At 37.9% G+C, this 19,342-nt stretch overlaps 2 protein-coding genes across 3 annotated transcripts; one reads left to right on the top strand and one right to left on the bottom strand.

The window, feature by feature from the left end:
• The first annotated feature begins 2,524 nt into the window (after positions 1 to 2,524).
• Positions 2,525 to 10,478, top strand: btf3 (basic transcription factor 3). Of its 2 annotated transcripts, none has more exons than XM_084745730.1 (6): positions 2,525 to 2,675; positions 5,296 to 5,364; positions 6,917 to 7,030; positions 7,141 to 7,342; positions 8,663 to 8,719; positions 9,939 to 10,478. In XM_084745730.1, exons 2-6 carry the CDS (start codon positions 5,296 to 5,298, stop codon positions 9,983 to 9,985), a joined length of 489 nt encoding a protein of 162 aa, XP_084601856.1. In that variant the 5' UTR covers positions 2,525 to 2,675; the 3' UTR covers positions 9,986 to 10,478. The 2 variants fall into 2 exon arrangements, with proteins under 2 accessions (XP_084601856.1, XP_084601857.1); XM_084745731.1 differs by having other exon boundaries at positions 2,528 to 2,612.
• Positions 10,479 to 12,074: 1,596 nt separating this feature from the next.
• Positions 12,075 to 17,435, bottom strand: ankra2 (ankyrin repeat, family A (RFXANK-like), 2). The gene is made up of 8 exons (XM_084746464.1): positions 17,063 to 17,435; positions 15,713 to 15,871; positions 15,550 to 15,615; positions 14,617 to 14,714; positions 14,376 to 14,501; positions 14,138 to 14,204; positions 13,887 to 13,967; positions 12,075 to 13,162 (listed from the first exon to the last, which is right to left on the bottom strand). Exons 1-8 carry the CDS (start codon positions 17,352 to 17,354, stop codon positions 13,107 to 13,109), a joined length of 945 nt encoding a protein of 314 aa, XP_084602590.1. The 5' UTR covers positions 17,355 to 17,435; the 3' UTR covers positions 12,075 to 13,106.
• Between the last annotated feature and the right edge of the window lie 1,907 nt (positions 17,436 to 19,342).

Genomic DNA, 19,342 nt, shown 5'->3' on the forward strand with positions numbered 1-19,342 from the left:
GAGGATGTTTCATGTGCTTTGTGCCTTGGAAGAGAGTAAAGGTATTGCTGTACTGATTGACTGGACTGGACTGATTGACTTTATTTCAAACATAGGAAAAAGAAGATAAAAAGATCTCAAAAACACTGTAAGAGTAACAAAATGGATAACAGGATAATGTAAACCATCTTGTAACTTGCACTGTACCATTACCTGTAAGTGCAGGTGAGGAAGGGCCGGTGCCATGTGCACATTTGAATATGATCATTTGCATTTATGTGCTTTAGATGTATTTGTCACCATGAAACTTGTGTAGTTAATGTACTGAAATACTCCGACAACAAAGTAAAGATGTCACTTTTTTAAAGGGACCATACTGGCTTTTTTGTTGTTTGGGGTGTGGTTGACTGCAAATTAAATTAACCTGTGCATTGAACAAAGAAGTGAGGTGAGTGTGTGCATGGTTTTACCGTCAACTGTCCATTTGTGTGGCCTAGGTCATCACACACTCCCCCCTTCAGGACTCTCGCTGGAACTGCAAGAGAGGTAGTCAGCTGTGATGTTGTCCTTGCCTGGGTTGAAGTGCCAGGTACCACCAGGTGATCCTCCCATTGGTGTCCTTCATCCTTTCCATCCACTGAAGAGCTTTGTGGTCTGTCTCCAGGGTGAATTCTCTACCAAGGAGGTAGTACCAGAAGGAGTCAAGGGGGTCATCAATGTCCATATGCACATATGCGCTTCTAGCTTTGCCCGTTAGCAATGGGATTAAATGAAAAACCCAGTCTGATTTCTGTCACTGGCATGCTATAGCAATGCATGAAACTGAAGAATAAGGGAGGGAATCCTGTTTCCTCCACTGGATGATCCCACCGCTGCCACCAATTGTCAGGGACCAAGCAGTGAGGCAAAGAGGAGAACAGGAATTTGTTGAAAAAGCGGGTTTTTATTTACCCAAAAAATGCCAAACAATATAAACCAGGAACTTAATAACTAGGCCTATAAAAGAGGCCAACAGAATATAACTATACTCAAAAAATGACAGCAACAAAACAAGGTGTTAACTGAACAGACTGACCTAACAAAATGAAACATGAGGGAACATATATACTGGCTTGGCCAAACCAACTAACACAAAAGGGGAAAACAAAATGGATATCCACTAAAACTAATATGTAGGAAAAACTAACTACACCCAAACCCCCCTCTGACATGGCTGGAGATGGTACGGCCTGATGAGCTGGCCACAGGATTTAACAGGTTCTACCCCTTGGCCACACCTTTTTTCCTGTCCAGGATGATACCACCCCACCAGCATGGTAACTCAAAAGAAGACAAAGAAAAATGATTAATACAACAGAAAATTACTAAATTTAACCTTACAGTGTGAAAATGTGTGCACTCCATTTAACCAGTGTAAAGCTTAAGGAAAATAAAGGAATTATAACTCAAATAAACTGCTGTGTGGACCTGAATTGTTTGGGGTGTGGCTGACTGCAAAATTTAATTTGCAGTCAGCCACACCCCAAACAATTCAGGTCCACACAACACAACAAAACCACACTAAATGTACGTTGATTACATCTGTTGACTATAAAATTTTGACCATCTACCAAAGCCATTTTGCCCTCTGGCAGATTGTTTGTATATATGGCTTTTTTATTTTCCTTAATGCAGGTTTAATATATACATATATTTTGCTCTGTTTATGTTTCTGTTAATAGTTGAAATATTACTGTTTCAGTGCCCTGATGTCATTGTGGACAATAAAGTTTATTGTTAAACTGTAAAATATCCTGCCTCCATTAAATATCTTTCACAAGTGTTAACCGCTTTTGATGGATGTGTGTGTGTGTATTCTATATTCTGTGTATTATATTTTGGATAAAGAATATCAATATCAGATATATTTTTACTCCCAAAAAGGCTCCTTTCATTGCCTTCTCCTGGTGGTTTTAAGTTTGATTTGATTTGTGTTATATTTTATCCTATTCTATTAGTATTTTTGTCTCCTGAATTAAATTATTTATCTGTATGTTTGTTGCGTGTGTGTACCATAAATCAGCTACAACTGTCATTTCATGGCACATCCTGTTGTTGTGTAATGATAATAAATTACCGTAATTTCACACATTTCACACCCTTTTTTGTTACCACAACCTCTTTCTGTACAGTGTGCATAAGCCTTACATAAAAGTGTACTGTTTCACCCCAACACCAAATGTTGTTTCCAAGTCAACATAATATTAGAAAATTATTTTGGTTATTTTTATTCTTTAAAAGTCACCTCTGGTTTGGTTTTGATATATTGCTTTTTTGTGAGGTCTTAAGGTTGGCAGTATGCAGCTGGTCCCTAATTAAAATATATTTGTTTTAAATATGATGCATACATATTGTTTTTGTTGTCTTGGGCAGTCCAAAACACAAAGTGAAGCTTTAAATTTTATAATATTTATCTATTTACTTTTGATTTTTAATAATCTCATTATTTCGAGTGTTCAAAGTTGTTGCCTGTGAAGCTAAACTCGGGACAGGAAAAAACCCGCCTCTTCACTGCGCTTCTTGTCGTACGTCACTTCCTCCCTCCTCTCTCGCTTCCATCTTGCTCCCCGCATGTGTCTGCTGTTAGTTTACAGGTCAGTGAGGAGCTTTAAATACCTTCTTCCCTGCACTGTTTTCCCTCGATCCGACGGCAAGAGGTAAACGAAAGCCTTTTGTGACCAGCTGGCTGAAATCTGCGGGCTTTGACATTAACATTACTGACGGTTCAGTGTTTCTGTGTGAGGGAGGCTGACACTGACAGGCAGGCCGTCCACTCCACTGTCTCTCTGTTAGCTAACAAGCTAGCTACAGTTAGCCTACAAGTTGTTGCTCAAAAGCTAAACCACACCTTGTTTCGCCACAATGGTTGTCTGAACTAGTCAGCAGACGTTAGCTTAAAGCTACCTGTGGTGTTTTTGGCTTGTTTTGTTTGCGCCACCAAAGCCTGTCTTTATTTTTCTGTCGTAGCTTGTTGTCCTCATATAGATAACATGTACTTAGCCATTAACTGTCGCTAGCTAATGAACCTAACGGAGCGCATATGACTGTGGCTCTGACAGCTCCTTAAGGTCTCTTTATCGCTTTGAAAACGGTATTTATCGCTGACCACCACACCCACACCAAAGCCTCTGCTCCCCGCCCGTGTGTGTGTGTTTACATGTGTGTGATGTTGAAGTAGGATTTTCATAACATTACTTGTTAACATCTTGTTTATAAATAGGATGTGTTGTTTCTAGTTTTCCACTGACACACTAAGCTTTTGTGAGGTATTTTAACAACTTACTGACAGTGTTTGTCTGCATTGTATTTACATCTTAAATATTTGAGAGCTCCCAATGTTATAGAAACCAAAATCACATGTTCTCTAGTTATAGTTTTAAATTTTTATTTATCTTACTGTCAAAATAATGTCTTTCTCACTAGATTGTGACTGACTTGTGCACATGTATTAAAATTAAAGGATCCACGATGAATATAAGGTGGATAAATTATCAACCAATAATGAGAAATCAATTATTCATTAGTCAGACAATAAAATTCTAGCCAATAAATACCAACTACAGTCATTTAAATTCTCTATAAAAGCCAACGTCTATTATAATTTTGGGGCTAATAGTGATTAAGATGTTTGGGGGTAGAAAAATCCCTATATCGGCTGATGTTCTTTATGCAGAATATAATATATGGAATATAAAGATTATTTTTGTGGCTTTTTGCCTTTATTTTGATAGGGACAGCTGAGGATATGACAAGAAGGAGGGTAGAGAGAGGGGTAATGACATGCAGCAAATGGGTCACAGGTGGGAATCGAACCAGTGACCGCTGCAGAGAACCAACAGCCTCAGTTCATGGGGCGAACGCTCTACCAACTGAACCATGGGAGCACCCATATAAACGCATTTTTTTAATTGATCCCTTAAACACTTGTGACAAAGACATAGTGGAGGCAGGATATTTTACAGTCTAACAACTATGATCATTACAAATACACAGTCATACAGTACGAAAAAAATAAATGATATCCAATTAATCGTAGCCCTACAAGGTGTCAAGAGATTCCCACCCCAAATATGTACTACTGATATATATAATATATCTGTGGAAGGCTATTATAGTCCAACTGATTTTTCTGTCTGGCTCTAATTTTGTGATTCTTTTTCTCTCTAGACTTGTAAAGAAATAGACTGCACAGGTGCATGAAAAGAACTTTAAAAAGTTAAAGTAACTTTTCCTTAAATTGAAGTAGTGATGGTGGTCGGGCACTTTGGCTTCCTGGTTGGCAATTATTTATTGCAAGATATATAGAGTGGCATCTGGGGTTGTGAGTTGACAGTGAGACATGATAATGAAGAATAGAAACCAAACAATCTGTTCTGCAGGACCCATCTGTGTTCATAACAACACAGTTAATATGTTGCTTATAGCTACATTCAGTAGGTTTGTGTTGACAGAATTGGTGTTGTCTGAAAGTCAGATACACCGTCATTTAATTGCGATAAAAAAAGCCTCCAATAAAAGGCCACAGATCATTCACCTGATGTCTGTCACAATGCCACTATCAATTTTCTCTTTCCACACTTCATGTGTAAACCATACTGTTTGTCTTATCAGTGAGATCTTCCTTCAACATAGATTGTGTTTGTAGTGTTCAGTGAGATCAGTCTCTTGTGAAGCAGGTGCTTATGAGTTAATTTGTAAGCAGCAGGTTAGTGAAGGAACTGCAAAGCTTTTAGAGAAACATTAATGTCTGTGTTCAGCTGTGCAGACATGACGGGTACGGTTAGGTCTGCACAGTCTTGATATAGTTGATTATATTAACATAAAAAAAAAGGTTTTATCACTCTCATCCAGAGTATCAAAAGAAAATAATATACTATAACAGCTTAGAATTTAATACTATACTGTATTAATCTTTGAATTGGTATAAAGAAAGAAACTCAACTTCATTAAATGTAATTTCATATTTTTTTTTTAATTTAATGTCAGACAAGATATTCAGTGCTGTTTCTTGGTTGCATGGTGCGCTTTCTGTCTTGGTGGCTACTTTGTGCTGTATTTTCAGTAACCTGCTGCAACATAAGCTTTTTGAATCACCCCTAACATGTTTTAACGTCCTAATTGTGTTATTTTTAGCCAAATTTATGTAATTGTAAGTTTGTACTGTTGATTAAATGGTCAAAATTTCTTTTAAAAAGTTTGTTAATCTTAGAGACTGTTTTTTAAAGGTGAATTGTGCTGGTGACACTAACATAATTTTATGTCCTTTCTTTTTTTCAGATGAAAGAATCAATTATGAATCAAGAAAAACTTGCTAAACTGCAGGCACAAGTCCGCATCGGCGGAAAGGTAATTGACAAAATAGATTAATTATCATGGGTTAACTGAAATTATACATTTTCTGCAAATTGTGCATTTCATCTCGCATTACTACATGTTAGTCCTCTGGGTTTAGCAAAGGACTAACATACTGAAACTGTTAGAAATGGGCCCATGTCAACTACCTGAGCAAAGGAAGTGAAACCAGTTGTTAAGTACTTCACAACACTAAAAAACAAGGGTGCTCTGATCAGGAGTCGATCTCTGGATGCAGGATCTGCTGATACCAATCACAGGTTCTATTTGAAGCCCTCTCATTTATTTACATTATTTACTCATTTAACTATTCTTAACAACATGGTATATTAAATTAAAGTATGAAACAACTTGAATATTATCACAGATATACTTGGGGACCTATTGCACAAGAATATGACTGAGTTTGCTGATAACATTTTGATAAGATTAATAAGCTAAGACAGATGTAGATCCCAGTTTATGAGGTGCACCTGAAGGCAATATGGTGTGTGTGTGTGTGTGTGTGTGTGTGTGTGTGTGTGTGTGTGTGCCTGTGTGTATGTGTCAAACTGCAACACAGAAGCAGTGCACCTGTAAATGACATCAAATAACCTTTCTAGATTTACTTGCCAAACTGAAAATCTTTCCACATTCAGCACTCGACAAGTGTTGGTTTTGGACACCTTTCTGATCAGCCTTAATAGGCACCACTGATCAAATTATTTAGAATGAAAATTGGCTGATGATAACTTATTTCTTACCCACTGGAGCATGTTTACTACAAAAGATGGGCAAAAGAATTGCTCTGAATGAAAAGGGTTGATAACCTGACATGCTGTATGGCTGCATGACATGACGTAAGGCTTTGATGTCAGGCAGTGTTTTCCAAAGACCAAGATGACGTCCACAAAACCAGAAAATACTCATATTTAAGAATCTAGAATCAGAGAATTTTGACTTTTTTTTTCTTGAAAAGTTACTTTTAACCAATTAATTTATTATCAAAATAGTTGGCAATTAATTTAGTAAGTGATTATTTGATTGATCATTGCAGTTCTGTAGCCTCCTCATGGGATTTTTGGCTCGCACTTCCTTTTTTGGAAGTAACTCCTCCCCTGTAGAACCAGTGGCAATGTTGCTTTTTGCCACGCTATTTGTTTCTATGTGTAACAGTATGATGCCATAATATCAACAAGTGTGAATATTTCCAGCATCACAGTATGAATTTTACAATACACCGCTAATGTTAAGCACCGAACACATAGTTTCTATGACAACTGGCAGCATCATCTATTAGGAGCGTGTATCTCACTGAATGAGACTGATTCGATAAAAATCTTGGAACATGTTCATGTGGGTGTTACCTGCTCTCCCCGTGACACAAAGTCTCAGACTGTAGTTTCTGTCGTATAGCAGCAGTAATTTTAGGTAACGGTGTGCTTTTTGACTAAAACTGGCCCACATTCAGCTGACAAATTATGTTGTATGTACAAGATGATGCATTTATAGACCATTAAGAGCTAGATGTTTACACAGAAATATGTTTGTATGAATGTCTCCATAGGGCACTGCTCGCAGAAAGAAGAAGGTTGTACACAGAACAGCAACTGCAGATGACAAGAAGCTGCAGTTCTCCTTAAAGAAACTCGGTGTCAACAATATCTCTGGTATTGAAGAGGTAGGTATAACCTTGCATTCCAGTGTTGTCCCACTGTGATTTAAAGCAAATCTGGCTAAGCACCGCCTGTAATTTTCCTGCTAACAGTGTAAATCTCTGGTCTGTTATAGGTCAACATGTTTACAAACCAAGGAACAGTCATCCACTTCAACAATCCCAAAGTGCAGGCCTCCCTCGCAGCCAACACCTTCACCATCACTGGCCACGCTGAGACCAAGCAGCTGACCGAGATGTTGCCGGGCATCCTGAACCAGCTGGGAGCCGACAGCCTGACGAGCCTCAGGAGACTCGCAGAGGCCCTCCCCAAACAGGGTCAGTAACCTTTAATACTCAACACATGTTGTATAATGTCATCATAAAGCATATATCCAGGGGGGCTACAGGTCCTTTAAAGTGTCATAAAATGTTTTAAATTCACATTTACTAATACCAGTATTAAATAGTCTTAACTTCTGTTTTGCAAGATCTTAAATTTTTAGTTATCGAGTGCTGTAACCATGTCTAAAATTTATTCCAGGCACAAAAAGCCTACATGTAAATTTTGCTGAAGTTGAATTTGAATCCTCTGTTGTCCAGTTGCAGTCTTTCAGGTTTTTGCTATTCATGTTCACAAACCTTGTCCCCTCGTGACCATCGTAGCCTCTGTCTAGAGGGAATGGAGGCGCTATAACTAGTTAGCTAACCAACAGTTTCTTTTGGCTCACTGCTACCTAAATTTATTCCTTTCTCAAGTGCTTCCATGTAGCCATTAATCTCCAGTATTTCAGGGCAAGTCTCATTCATGTCATCGCACCCATCGTCTCCAACTGGTGACTCGCATCACGCTGTCCCTTGGACATTGTCTATTCAAAATATAAATACAAGGAACAATACTGGCTAAAGAATATGTAGGAAACATTGCCGGGTAATGATTGTCCGACTACACCGATATTTGGGCAAAAGACGAGCTGTAAAAAGTGGGACAATCATCAGTCCAGTCTACACGAGGAGGTTGACTAGATTCATTATCAAAACCGACTGTCTGTAGGCAAAATGAGACAGGATGTCATTTACCTAGTATTTAAAAGCTATCTATAAACTATAAAACAGAAGATCATAATAATAATACAGGAATTTAATGACACCCGTTATAGAGAGAGCAGGCAAAGAAGCGAACTGAGCAGACAATGATTTTCTTCACTACAGCATTCGTTTAAGTTGTTTTAAGCTGCAGTGTGTGTCGTTCAGCTGCTCTTGTGTTTTTATTGCTAATCACTGCTCCATTAACAAAAGTTTCTGGGTGATGGCGTAGAAAATATTCACAATATACATCATGTTCTTCTTTCAAAAGTAATTATTTATACCTTAAATCAAAGCACGTCCACGCTGCAGACTGTCTGGGTGCTGCACTGCCCCTGCAGTCCTGTTGTTTTTTTCATCAACATACATTACTAACATTTAGGAGATACATTTTTGACATTTCTGAATCAATGCAGAATCGTCCACATGCGCATCACAATGCATCTAAGAAAGGATTTTTTTTTTTCCTCTCACCCCTCCCAGCTGTAGATTCACAGCTGTATTTTCTGTTTAGTCATTCGAGTCTTGCCCTTTGGTCTTCTAGATTCTCACAGGTCTTTTCTGTTCTCACAGCTGCAGATGGAAAAGCGCCGATTGCAACAGTAGAAGAAGAAGATGATGATGTTCCAGGTGAGTGCTTATGTGTCACGGTAAAATTTATTTGCCTTGCACCAAACTCTTATGCAGTCTTATCTGGAAATTCTCTTTCACTTGTGTACTATTAAGCAAGGTTCTTTTGGTCTTTTTCTCAGTTGAATAAACATGGCAGGTTTGTTTTCTCTTGGCTTGTGAAAGAGGTCACATGAAGGGGATTCATCAGTGACTTGTACATGATGGTGCAATGCAGGTTTTTGTGTTTGAATCTCATGTTCAGTGTTTATAAGATCTCAAGATCCAGTTTGCTTTTCTTTGTGAGAAAATGGGCCAAACACATGAGGTTGTCATTACAATAATCTCAGCTTTTTCCCAGGACTTCTCTCCCCTATAGCCTTGTAGTTCTCACTAATGTAACAAACGATTACACATGTATTCAGAAAGAAGAGCAGTCGGGGCCTGATGGCACAGGGTGAACAGCCACTGCCATCATGTTGTTATTGGAGTTAAGTTTCCTTTTTGTTCTCCCACTGAAGGAACATGTTTACTCAGACCTTTTGGATTGTTTCCAGTTTAACCCTTGACCCTTTGAGCTAAAACTTGGAAAGGCAGATTTCTCACATTTCATGGTGTAATTGAGGCCAACTTTTTGATGCTTTACGCCATAATTTTTACAGCTGCTTTCAGTAGTTGTGAGGGCCTCATATGTTGAGCACCTTGTGGGTTATATGGGAGTTGGGAAAGATGAGCAAAGACTTGGGATCGCATTACGTCTATTATCACGTTTCAGATAAATACACTTTTCCTGAGTTGTGATCTGGCTCCTCTGAGAGTCTTTTGTAGAGATTGACTCAGGAGGACGCAAGGGTGGTTGCCCTTATGAATGGGCCTGTGATAGATAAAACATGATAAATGGCATTTGGAGTGGCACAGGGACCATGGAAATGTCATAAAGTGTCCTTTAAGGTGGAGAAAGTGTAGTACAGTGCCTTTTAGAGTGCCCTTTGAGTGGAAAAAACATGATAAAGTGTCATTGAGTGTGGAGAAAATGTGGTATAGTGTCCTTTAGAGTGCCCTTTGAGTGGACGAAACGTGATAAAGTGCATCATGACTTGGCGTGTTGGTGCCCCACTGCATGCAGCTGGTGACCTTTTCAAATTTTCTTGCCCCAGACCTCAGAGTCCTCTCCTGGTCCTTTATTATGCCAGTCCACCCTCACTCAGTCAGTTTACCACTGAATCTTTTGTTGTTTCAGATCTGGTGGAGAACTTTGATGAAGCATCCAAGGACGAGGCTAACTAGAGGAAAAGGGACTCCCTGGAGTGTCAAAACTTGACAGGACCATGCGGGACACAAGATGTTTTTGTCTTTGACAAGAGATGGAAAGTTAATTCATAAAGTACCTGAGAAGACGGGAAATCTGTCAACTTTTGGCTGTGAGCATTCTGTAAAATGTGTAACACCAGAACAAAGTACCTGCATACTCTTAAGTGAATTATTTTTGAGTAATTTTCTAGGATAGTTCTCTGAAGTATTAAAAAAACTGGGAGTAGCAGTATTTTAGCGTTAAGGTATGCCAGTACTCGTTCCACCTCTTCTTTTCCACCAGACTCTCCAAATGCTTGTTGTGCTGTGTGGTCTGTATGTCCAGTTAGAGTGAGAGATGTGTGTGTAAAATGTGGTGTTTAAGGCTCCTGCTGTACATCTGTTTCCTCCATGTTACTGAACCTTAATTCTCTGTGGCCTCGCTCAAACCACCATATCTGGAATAAACCTTTGCTACTGTCAACAAATACCCAACATCTCTGTTTTTTCTTCTTTTCTCAAAGTGCTGTTTCCACAGCTGAAATGCTGTAGCTGCCCTTCTCTAAATTGGTCAACAGGCTGAAGTGTGCAGGTTTAACCGTGACCAGACTGTTTATATTATTGTGCAACTGAATTAAAGGAGCACTTCACTGAAAAACCTCAAATAGGAAATAAGGCTGCTTGAATCATGACTGCATTGGTATAGGATTTTGTATTTTCTGTAGGTCTGACCTGTAAGATGAAAGTATTTTCATATACGGTATAATGATCTAAATGCAAGATATAATATATAAAACATTGTGATATAATCATAAATGGGCACAGACTAAATATATGTAATCATGAAATTATTAATACGTTTGTCATTTATACAATGCAAGTTTTCCTAAAATTAGATAAAAAAAAAAAAAAAGTATATCATCTTGATTACAGTATTGCAGTATACTGAATCATAACTCTTGTATAGTGATATGTATTGTGTTGCCAGATTCTTGCCAGTACAAGCTGCTGCTGTGAAATTTGGTGCAAATATTTGTGTCCTTTTTGCAAGATAGAGAACGTTAGAATGCTAACACGTTAAGCTAAGATGGTAAAATACCTGCTCAGCATTGTTATGTATTTTGAGATCATGTTAGCATGCCAGTTTTGGAAATTATCTCTAAATACCACACAGTGCCTACGGTACAACACAGAGCTGCTAGCATAGCTAAAAACTTGTAGTGTTCTTAAAGCTGGGCAAATTATTATGAAATGGTTTCATAATAACATTTTTTCTTATTTCATCTTTTGAAATGTAATTTCCCCAACCCATCCCAAAAATTTACTTGACAAAGCCACGTTTCACCAAGTCTTGTCTGGACGAACAGGACGGAGGCAGTCGCAGTCAGTGACTGGCTGTTGCCTCAGTCTTCATAAGAGGCTTTGGAAAAATGACACTTGGTGCATAAGAGTAGGGCCAGGCTTAAGGAACTTTTTTCTGTGGCGTAAACTCTGAAAGTTCGACTGCATTCACGACATTTCAACCTTAGTCTCCTCACTTCATCTTAACTCTTGATACGCAAAATAAAAAATAAATCTTTCTCTCATTTTTTTCCCTTATGACCAGCCAAACAGTAGTACTACTTAGACTTTTGAAATAAAAACTGCAAGAATTAAGTAAAGATAAGTTTTTGCAATAAAATATTGTAGTGAAGAGATGTGGCATGAAATAACCTTTCATATGATAAATTTCAATTTCTTTTCCTATTTCATGGTAGGTGTTTTGTCTATATTTATTTACTGACTTAGTTCATAATGTTTCACTTAACACTGAGCGCTTTTTGACTCCATACAGTTAAAGTTCTTTGGTCATTGAAGCACAGAAACTATGCTGTAGCCTACCTGTACCTGCCAAGAACTGCCTTATAATGAGAAAAGTTAGGATACCAGTTTTTCTTCCAGATACCTGAACTTTGCCTTTTGGTACTCATCCAACACCAGTGCGTTTTGCATGTGATACGGTTGCTATCATTGCATATGTACCGAAAGAACTCTACCTTTAACAGCTACTCAACAAGTGTGTCTTCTCCCCATGATTGTGACTCAATTTAATGCAGTTTAAAAAGATCTTTTAATTAAATAACAGCTTCATTTCCATGATTATAAACAGTGGTTTGACCTTTTTGACTTGCAGATAAATATCTGTACAGAATGACGTCCGATACTGAGGTCAATACAGGTTATTTCTTGATATACCACTTACAGTGTGACTGGTATAAAACACGAGCACCCTCATACATACAGCACCACAGAAACCAAGTGGGACATTTAACCAAGGTGTGAGGTCACAGCACATTAGTATCACAACACAGAGAAACAGAACAGACTTAATTTTATCACATTACAACACAATGTCCAAATTATTCAAATAAATAAACTCAGTAATACCAACACAAAGATCTTCAGGATTGACAAACGGCTTGGCAGCGCCATAAAATCACTGTACCATGTGCAGTCCAGTCTGTAACAACATATTCTCAGTCCACTCACTGTCGCCTTCTGTGAGCCTCTGAAATGTGCTCACTATGAAGACCAGACAGTTCAATTTAACATATTACATTAATATTCTTTTTATCTTAAAAACGGTCAATTATTATGGTTAATAAGTTAGTTTAAAAACAGTTGCCACAACAGGAAAAGGATGGAACAGTAATGAAATATACAATATTAAAAGTTTAAAAACAAACCTCCATGCTTACTTAAAGCAAAATCACTCCTACACTGCACTGCACATCTGGCAGCATACAACACATGCAGTGCAGTGCATGCTGGGTTGTAGTGAAGAACTTTACATTTCTGTTCTTTGAAAATCTGACTGGATCAGATTTGCTACTCCACATTCAGTATGAAAAAGTGAAGAGTAAAACAGTATGAAAGAGGGTTAAAACTGATAATACACATAGAACAAACCTTCATGTGCATCATGCCAACAACAACATGTTTATATGATGCAGCTCTGTTGAAATGTCACTTAATGGAACAAAATACTCCTGTTAGCGGACAGCCTGGGCGTGCTACATGATTGTCCGGAGCCCAGTGTGTTGTTGCTTCAGTGTTTCTCTTCCTCAAGTGTCACAGTTCATTCTCTGATTCCCATCAGTAACTTCAGTAAGTGTGCCTCCATCACTTGTTGAACTGAACACACAAACAAACAGGATTTGAATGGACAGAGCAGTGTGCCATTTCAAAGTGAGACAAAAGGGGTCAGCAACAAAACATTCTGTAGCTACTTAAAAAAGGTCCACCTTAAAAATCATTATGAGTTTAAGTTAGGAAACCACTGTAATATAAGCCATATATAGTTGTGTCCAAACAAACCAAACTCCTTTGGTGAAAACAATGGTTTTACATTTCAGAACATGGGAGTTGCTGGTCTACCGCTTCCACGATCTGTTTGTTTGTGTTATTGTATGACTTCGGTGAGTCTGTAAAGTGAAACACCAATGTCACACTACAACTCAAACAAACAGACAGATCCAGGCAGTAGTAGACCAGAAGCTCCTGTGTTTTGAGAGGTAAAATTGCTGATTTCGCTTATGGAGTTTGGTCGGCTTGGAGAGAAGGATATTCAGCATATGTAACGACGGTTTCCCATCAGGAAAAGCTGTCTGATGGCAAGGTAAAGTGGTGAAAACATTCTAAATGTAGTGTAACATTGTTTGTAACAATGGCTAATGAAATGTAACACTGATCTGTTCAGTTGGGCTTTCTTTAGATCGCTAAAATGTTTTGCTGCCAACCACCATCTACTAGAGGTACTACACTAACTATGGGTAAGTACCTCATACCAATCCACTTGAAATAATCTGAACTATCCCTTCAAATGTAGGTTTCTTCTAGGTGTTTAATTTAGACATACCATTCCGGTGGCCCATAGCCACAGCCATGTCCATTGCATTGAATCCAGAATCTGACTCAATGGTAGGATCAGCACCACTCTCTGGAACACATACAAACATACCAAAACTTTGTTATTGTACAGGTTTATGTTGGACAAGATGCATTTTCTAAATACAAACCAGCTGACATCCTTTACCTTTTCAGAAATGTAAACAGATGAATATTTGTGACTACAGGTGTTACTTTCACATAAAGATTTGTCCTCCTCACCTAACAAGATTTCCACACAGCGCACATGGTTCCCATGGACAGCGTACAGCAATGGGGCTCCTCCATTCTGAAAGCCACAGAGCGAACATCACAACAGGCCACACAGACTGACGACTCCACACGGCTTCATTTCATGGCAAGAATTAAACTCACTGCACAGAAACTCACTTTTATAGTTTTGTTGTCATATTGTACTTAACCAAATACCACTGAACACGTGATAATAAAAGTTTTTTACCCAGTCATATTCATTGACATCCACACCGCAGTCAATGAGCATCTTGACAATATCAGTGTATCCTTTACTGCAGGCCAAGGACAATGCACTTTCTCTCCCTTTAGCCAGGAGGTTTGGGTCAGCACCCTACAGTGAAGAATGATACAGAATGAGACCCAGTAAGTAAATCAAAAGGCATGCTCGAACACGATTAAAAAAAAAAGAGAGATCTGACTAATACACCGAGTTGATGTTTACGTACATTTTGGAGCAGAAACTCGACAACAGCAATTTGACCGTGTGCAGCTGCCCACATCAGGGGGGTAAAGCCTTCTTCATCTTGGAGATTGATCACAGTCTCTAAGTAAATGACACATAAAATTAGCACAACATGCTCACTGCATACAGTAAAATACAGTATGCTTTCATTGCCATCCATCAGCCATACCCTCTATCTTTTACAGGATAGCGGCTGACACTGGGCAAAACTCACTAACAACTGTAATATTTAAAATGCAATGAAGGTACTGCTTTTCTTAATAATCATTACTCTGTAATTATATGGTAATTATTCTGTACTAGCTAGTATAACTACATTATAATGTTTAGCATGTGATTTATATGAAATAATAAGACCTGCACAGCTGAAATAATTAGGTGACTAGAAGCATTTTGATAATAAAATAATAATTGAAGCCATTTTTCATGAATAAATGCCTATATAAACTTTTCCTGGTTCTTACTTCTTAAATATGACTGTTTCCTGATTGTATTTGTCCTATATGACAGTAAACTTTATATCTTTGATTTTTAGATTGTTGGTCTGACAAAAGAGGACATTAAAAGGTGTCACACTGGGATCTGAAGAATTGTGTTGGGCATTGATGACTATTTTTTCATATTTCATAGAGAAAAAAACTGCAGATTAAATCTATAATAAAAATAACTAGTTGATGCAGCGAGGACAAAAAAAAATTAGCAGTTGCCATCAGCCAAATGATGTTAAAATATGCAAATGGTTGGTCGATTTGTTTCACTGACCAGCCAAAAAACAACAGCAATCTATTGAGTGGCTGGTAAACAGTCATTACTGAATAGGTCAGTTATTTTGCACCCTGCAGCCCAACACATTACTGGTTATTATTATTATTATATGGTTATTAGACCCATTTGACAACCCCAATGAGCTGCCTACCTTGTTCAATCCTGCTGGCCAGAAACACCATTTCACCTTGGGCTGCAAGCTGATGAATCGATAAAGCTGAAAGGAAAAAATATGCATGTACTGATTAATATTTTGACTTGATTCTGCTAGAAATATTTTTAATGAAAGAAGGTGAAACAGCTGTGGTACGTACAGTGCACCAATAAAGGTGTAGAAGAAACCTCATTGCCACGGTGTTTATTGGTGAGTGTGGTGGACTGTTTGATGGGGGAGAAATGTTTGGTGGTGGATGGCGTGTAAACATGACGCACTTGTATACCCGGGGAAGGAGAGGTCTGGATATTGCACTCAGCTGAAAGAGAAGGAAGACATTTGTGGTAAGTAACTAACATTAGTGACAGCATTGTGTATAGGACACATGACCAAATTAAAACATAACTGCCATGTCAAGTTATTCTAACTTTAAATGGTCTCTTTTTGTCAATAATAAATAGCATAGCATTTGCAAATTCCTGGAACTTTGCATCATGTTGGTTCTTTGGGTTTATCAACTTGCTTGCATAGAAGAAGACTTTTTGGAAAGTGGAATCTGGTCTGGTGGAATCAGAATATTTTTATGAGTAAGAGTACATGAGCACAGGATCAGACCGATACCCAATACTGGTATCAGTGCATCCCTAAGTATAATGGATTTTCTCCAGATTCATACAGAATCTACTGTCTCTAATCCAGTATGAGTGGGAGGGAGACACAGAGTCCTTACACTTAATAAAGCTTGTCAAGCTAATAACGAAGTAAAAGCCAACACATAGTTTTGCTTCTGGAAAATCCAAGCCTGGGGCAATGCCAAAAATACCAGTCTAAGGATCTGGCTCTGTTTGGTGGTGAAGGGGTTTTGAAATATTTTGAATGACTTATGTCCAAATCACAACTGAAGAGGGACATGGCTGAAACATATAAAGGAGTGAGGCAGGTGCATTTTTACATCCATCACATGTAGGGTGCACCTCAGGGTAATTTGTTTAAGACGTGGACACAACGGGATTGCAAAAAAATGTAGATTGCAAGACTGTATGTTGAGCACACATGGAAGAGTAAAGTATCCAAATAAGGACTGAATCCCATGTGTCATCCATGAAAGTAAAGTCTAGGTCCTGTTTTGAAATAAGGTTGTAAAGGCTAGATGTATATAACAACACCTTTTGATGTAGGGTTTACAGAGAAAAGTGGCAACAAAATTAACTTTTAACTAAAGTGTATGAGGAAAATTGTGACAATTAATACTGTACATAGTGCCTGACTGAGTCAATTGAGTAAAAAAATCAAGAAACGTGTTTAAAATAAATAGAACACCAAAGCATTTCAAGAGTTTTGGACCAAATATGCAATGAAGGAGCAAACAGATGATGCAGTGATGATGATGATGCTACAGTTGGACTTCAATGTGAGAAAGTGTGACAAATTTCCCCCTGAATTGAGCCCAGTTTCATAGAGACTGTTTTAAGCTACTGTAACTTTAGAGGCATGTAAACGGGGCTCTCACCTTTAAATAAAACAGAAGCTACCTCCAGGTCAGAGTTGACCTGATCCTGGATGTTCTTGCTGTCCTCCTCGTTGAGAGACTTCACAAATCTAGAGCAAACATTCATGTCAAAGCGGTTGGGCAGGATGAACTTGATGCCCATGGCCACATTTTGGGTGCCCGGGTCGTCTCCTGTTGACTGCTCCGTCTTAATGGCACCCAAATCTGGCATGACACAGATCCCCTCCATGTCCTCAGAGACCAGGGGACAATCTGCTGTCCCATCTGAGGCTGACACCGTAACGTTGTCCATCCTCTTCTCGCACACTTAACTGCCTCGCTAAGGTTCAACTGAAGCCACTGCACGCCTGAAATGTGGAGAAAAAGTCATACAGAAAACACTTTAGTCCACATTATGTATCGTGTTAATGTTACCTGATCTAAAGACAGTAGGAACTCTACTGTTAAATACCTAAATAGGGTTAGCTATCAGTTAGCATGCTAGCTATTGTTACCGTAACCTTGCGTTAGTCGCACTCACTACAGATTTACCCTCACAAACAATTTTATGTTGATATTGTAAATTCACTACTTTATAATTAATTCATGCAGTCCTATACCTAACATGTGAAAGACTAAATTACTGGAAAAAGTCACCTGTAGCGAACATGATTGCTGAATGTGAGATGACAAAGATTAAACAGACACAACTGAAAATGAACAAATACATTAACAAAATAAAGTTTCAATCAGAAGTAATTTGGAAATTTCAACAAATATTCTATAAAAGTCACATACATATCATTCACTGACTTCATTACCACCTCTGATCCAGTGTTTATAAGTCTTATCTGGTATGTCCTGATGTCATTAATGTCTTTAATTACAACTAATGTCTGTGTAAAAATGATTTCTGACCTGACATCACTGATGAGCAGATGTTCCAAATAATAACCAAATAATGACACTTTATCCCACAGAAGAAAAGTTCAACAAGGCAGAAAGAGAGATTCAAGCTTGTTTGATATTCTTTTAGATCAGTTTACCACATTAATGAGGAGAAATTACAAATTCATTCCAGCAGTGGTTATTATATTTGCTCATAGTAACAACATATTAATCTGATTTAGAGGTCATGACAACTATTTCCACAGAATCAGAAATCCCTCCATCGTATAAACATGGCATTAGTCTTCTATTTTTATTTAGAGGGGAGGAGGTAAGTGTTTCATAGTGGCCCATTTTTCATCCATTCATCCACTCATCCATCCATCCATACTGTAAAAATAAACTTGTTTTGACTTTAAAAAGTGCTGAGACTGCTTTAATAGCTACATTTGAAGAGACAAGTTAAGGTGATTTTGTAATGATTTGAAGCAAATAAACTTTTATGATCAAATAAACTTGATATTAATTCAGTTATTAATTCAGTACTTGAAAAAAACATGTTCAATAAGCATAAAATATTAAGTTGAACCAACAACTCTTCAGTCACACTGACGCTATCTATTTGCACTAGAAAAATAAATGTTTCAAAAGATTTCAAGTTAGAAGAACTTGTGTTTATAAGGTCTGTGCTCTGAAAATAAATACTAGAAATGTTAATTTTAATTAGTTTGAATTAATAAAACTTACATATATTTACATTAAGTTAATGAGGAAAGATTCCTCTACATTCTTGTTTGATATTTTATTGATACCATATATTATGATATTTATACAGTGTATGTCTGTCTGAATTCTTTTACATCAGTTTTTTTTTTTTTTTTTCCTGGTTTGTTTTGATGTGTCTGTTTAGGGCCTGAAAAGCTGCCAAGTAGTGATTTTCTAATGGTGTGATTAGGCTTTGCAGGATAATCAGTGTTCAAGCCTCTGGAGTATTTACACCACTCATTAGTCCTAAATAAAATCTTTAATTTTATTATTTTTTTTAAGTAAAGGAGAGCGGGGATGGCAGTAACACTTTTTGTTTGCGCATCGGTAACTCAGTGGTTGTTTGTTCAAGATCTCGCAAATGTTGATACGTGGTACCCATGTTTGTCTGCTACAAATATGAATCAGTTAGATGTCTACTACACAGTTAATGTCAAATACAAAGAGCCCTGCTATATCCTACCCCACCACTGGGGTGAGTTGTAACACTTGCTATCCACACTATCTAATTTAAGAGAATTTTACTGAAAAATAAACAAATAAACATTTTGGATAATGGGAACCATTTCAAGTGACAAAAAACACTCACTGTGTGTGAACTATATTCCTTAATGTGCAGGTGCCCCTGGGCTGCAGGCTGAAAACGTA

Source organism: Lutjanus erythropterus, chromosome 20 (assembly GCF_056507025.1).
Source record: "Lutjanus erythropterus isolate fLutEry1 chromosome 20, fLutEry1.hap2, whole genome shotgun sequence".
NCBI classification, from domain to species: Eukaryota; Metazoa; Chordata; class Actinopteri; order Lutjaniformes; family Lutjanidae; genus Lutjanus; species Lutjanus erythropterus.

What these genes read in the sequence shown, in the direction of transcription:
- btf3 (XM_084745730.1), top strand. Translation starts at nt 5,296, where the DNA reads ATGAAAGAATCAATTATGAATCAAGAAAAACTTGCTAAACTGCAGGCA. An exon ending in ATATCTCTGGTATTGAAGAG is followed by an intron (nt 7,031 to 7,140) that starts GTAGGTATAACC and finishes GGTCTGTTATAG; the next exon opens with GTCAACATGTTTACAAACCA. An exon ending in AGAGGCCCTCCCCAAACAGG is followed by an intron (nt 7,343 to 8,662) that starts GTCAGTAACCTT and finishes CTGTTCTCACAG; the next exon opens with CTGCAGATGGAAAAGCGCCG.
- ankra2 (XM_084746464.1), bottom strand. Translation starts at nt 17,354, where the DNA reads ATGGACAACGTTACGGTGTCAGCCTCAGATGGGACAGCAGATTGTCCC. An exon ending in TACACCTTTATTGGTGCACT is followed by an intron (nt 15,616 to 15,712) that starts GTACGTACCACA and finishes TTTTCCTTTCAG; the next exon opens with CTTTATCGATTCATCAGCTT. An exon ending in TCGAGTTTCTGCTCCAAAAT is followed by an intron (nt 14,502 to 14,616) that starts GTACGTAAACAT and finishes TCTTCACTGTAG; the next exon opens with GGTGCTGACCCAAACCTCCT.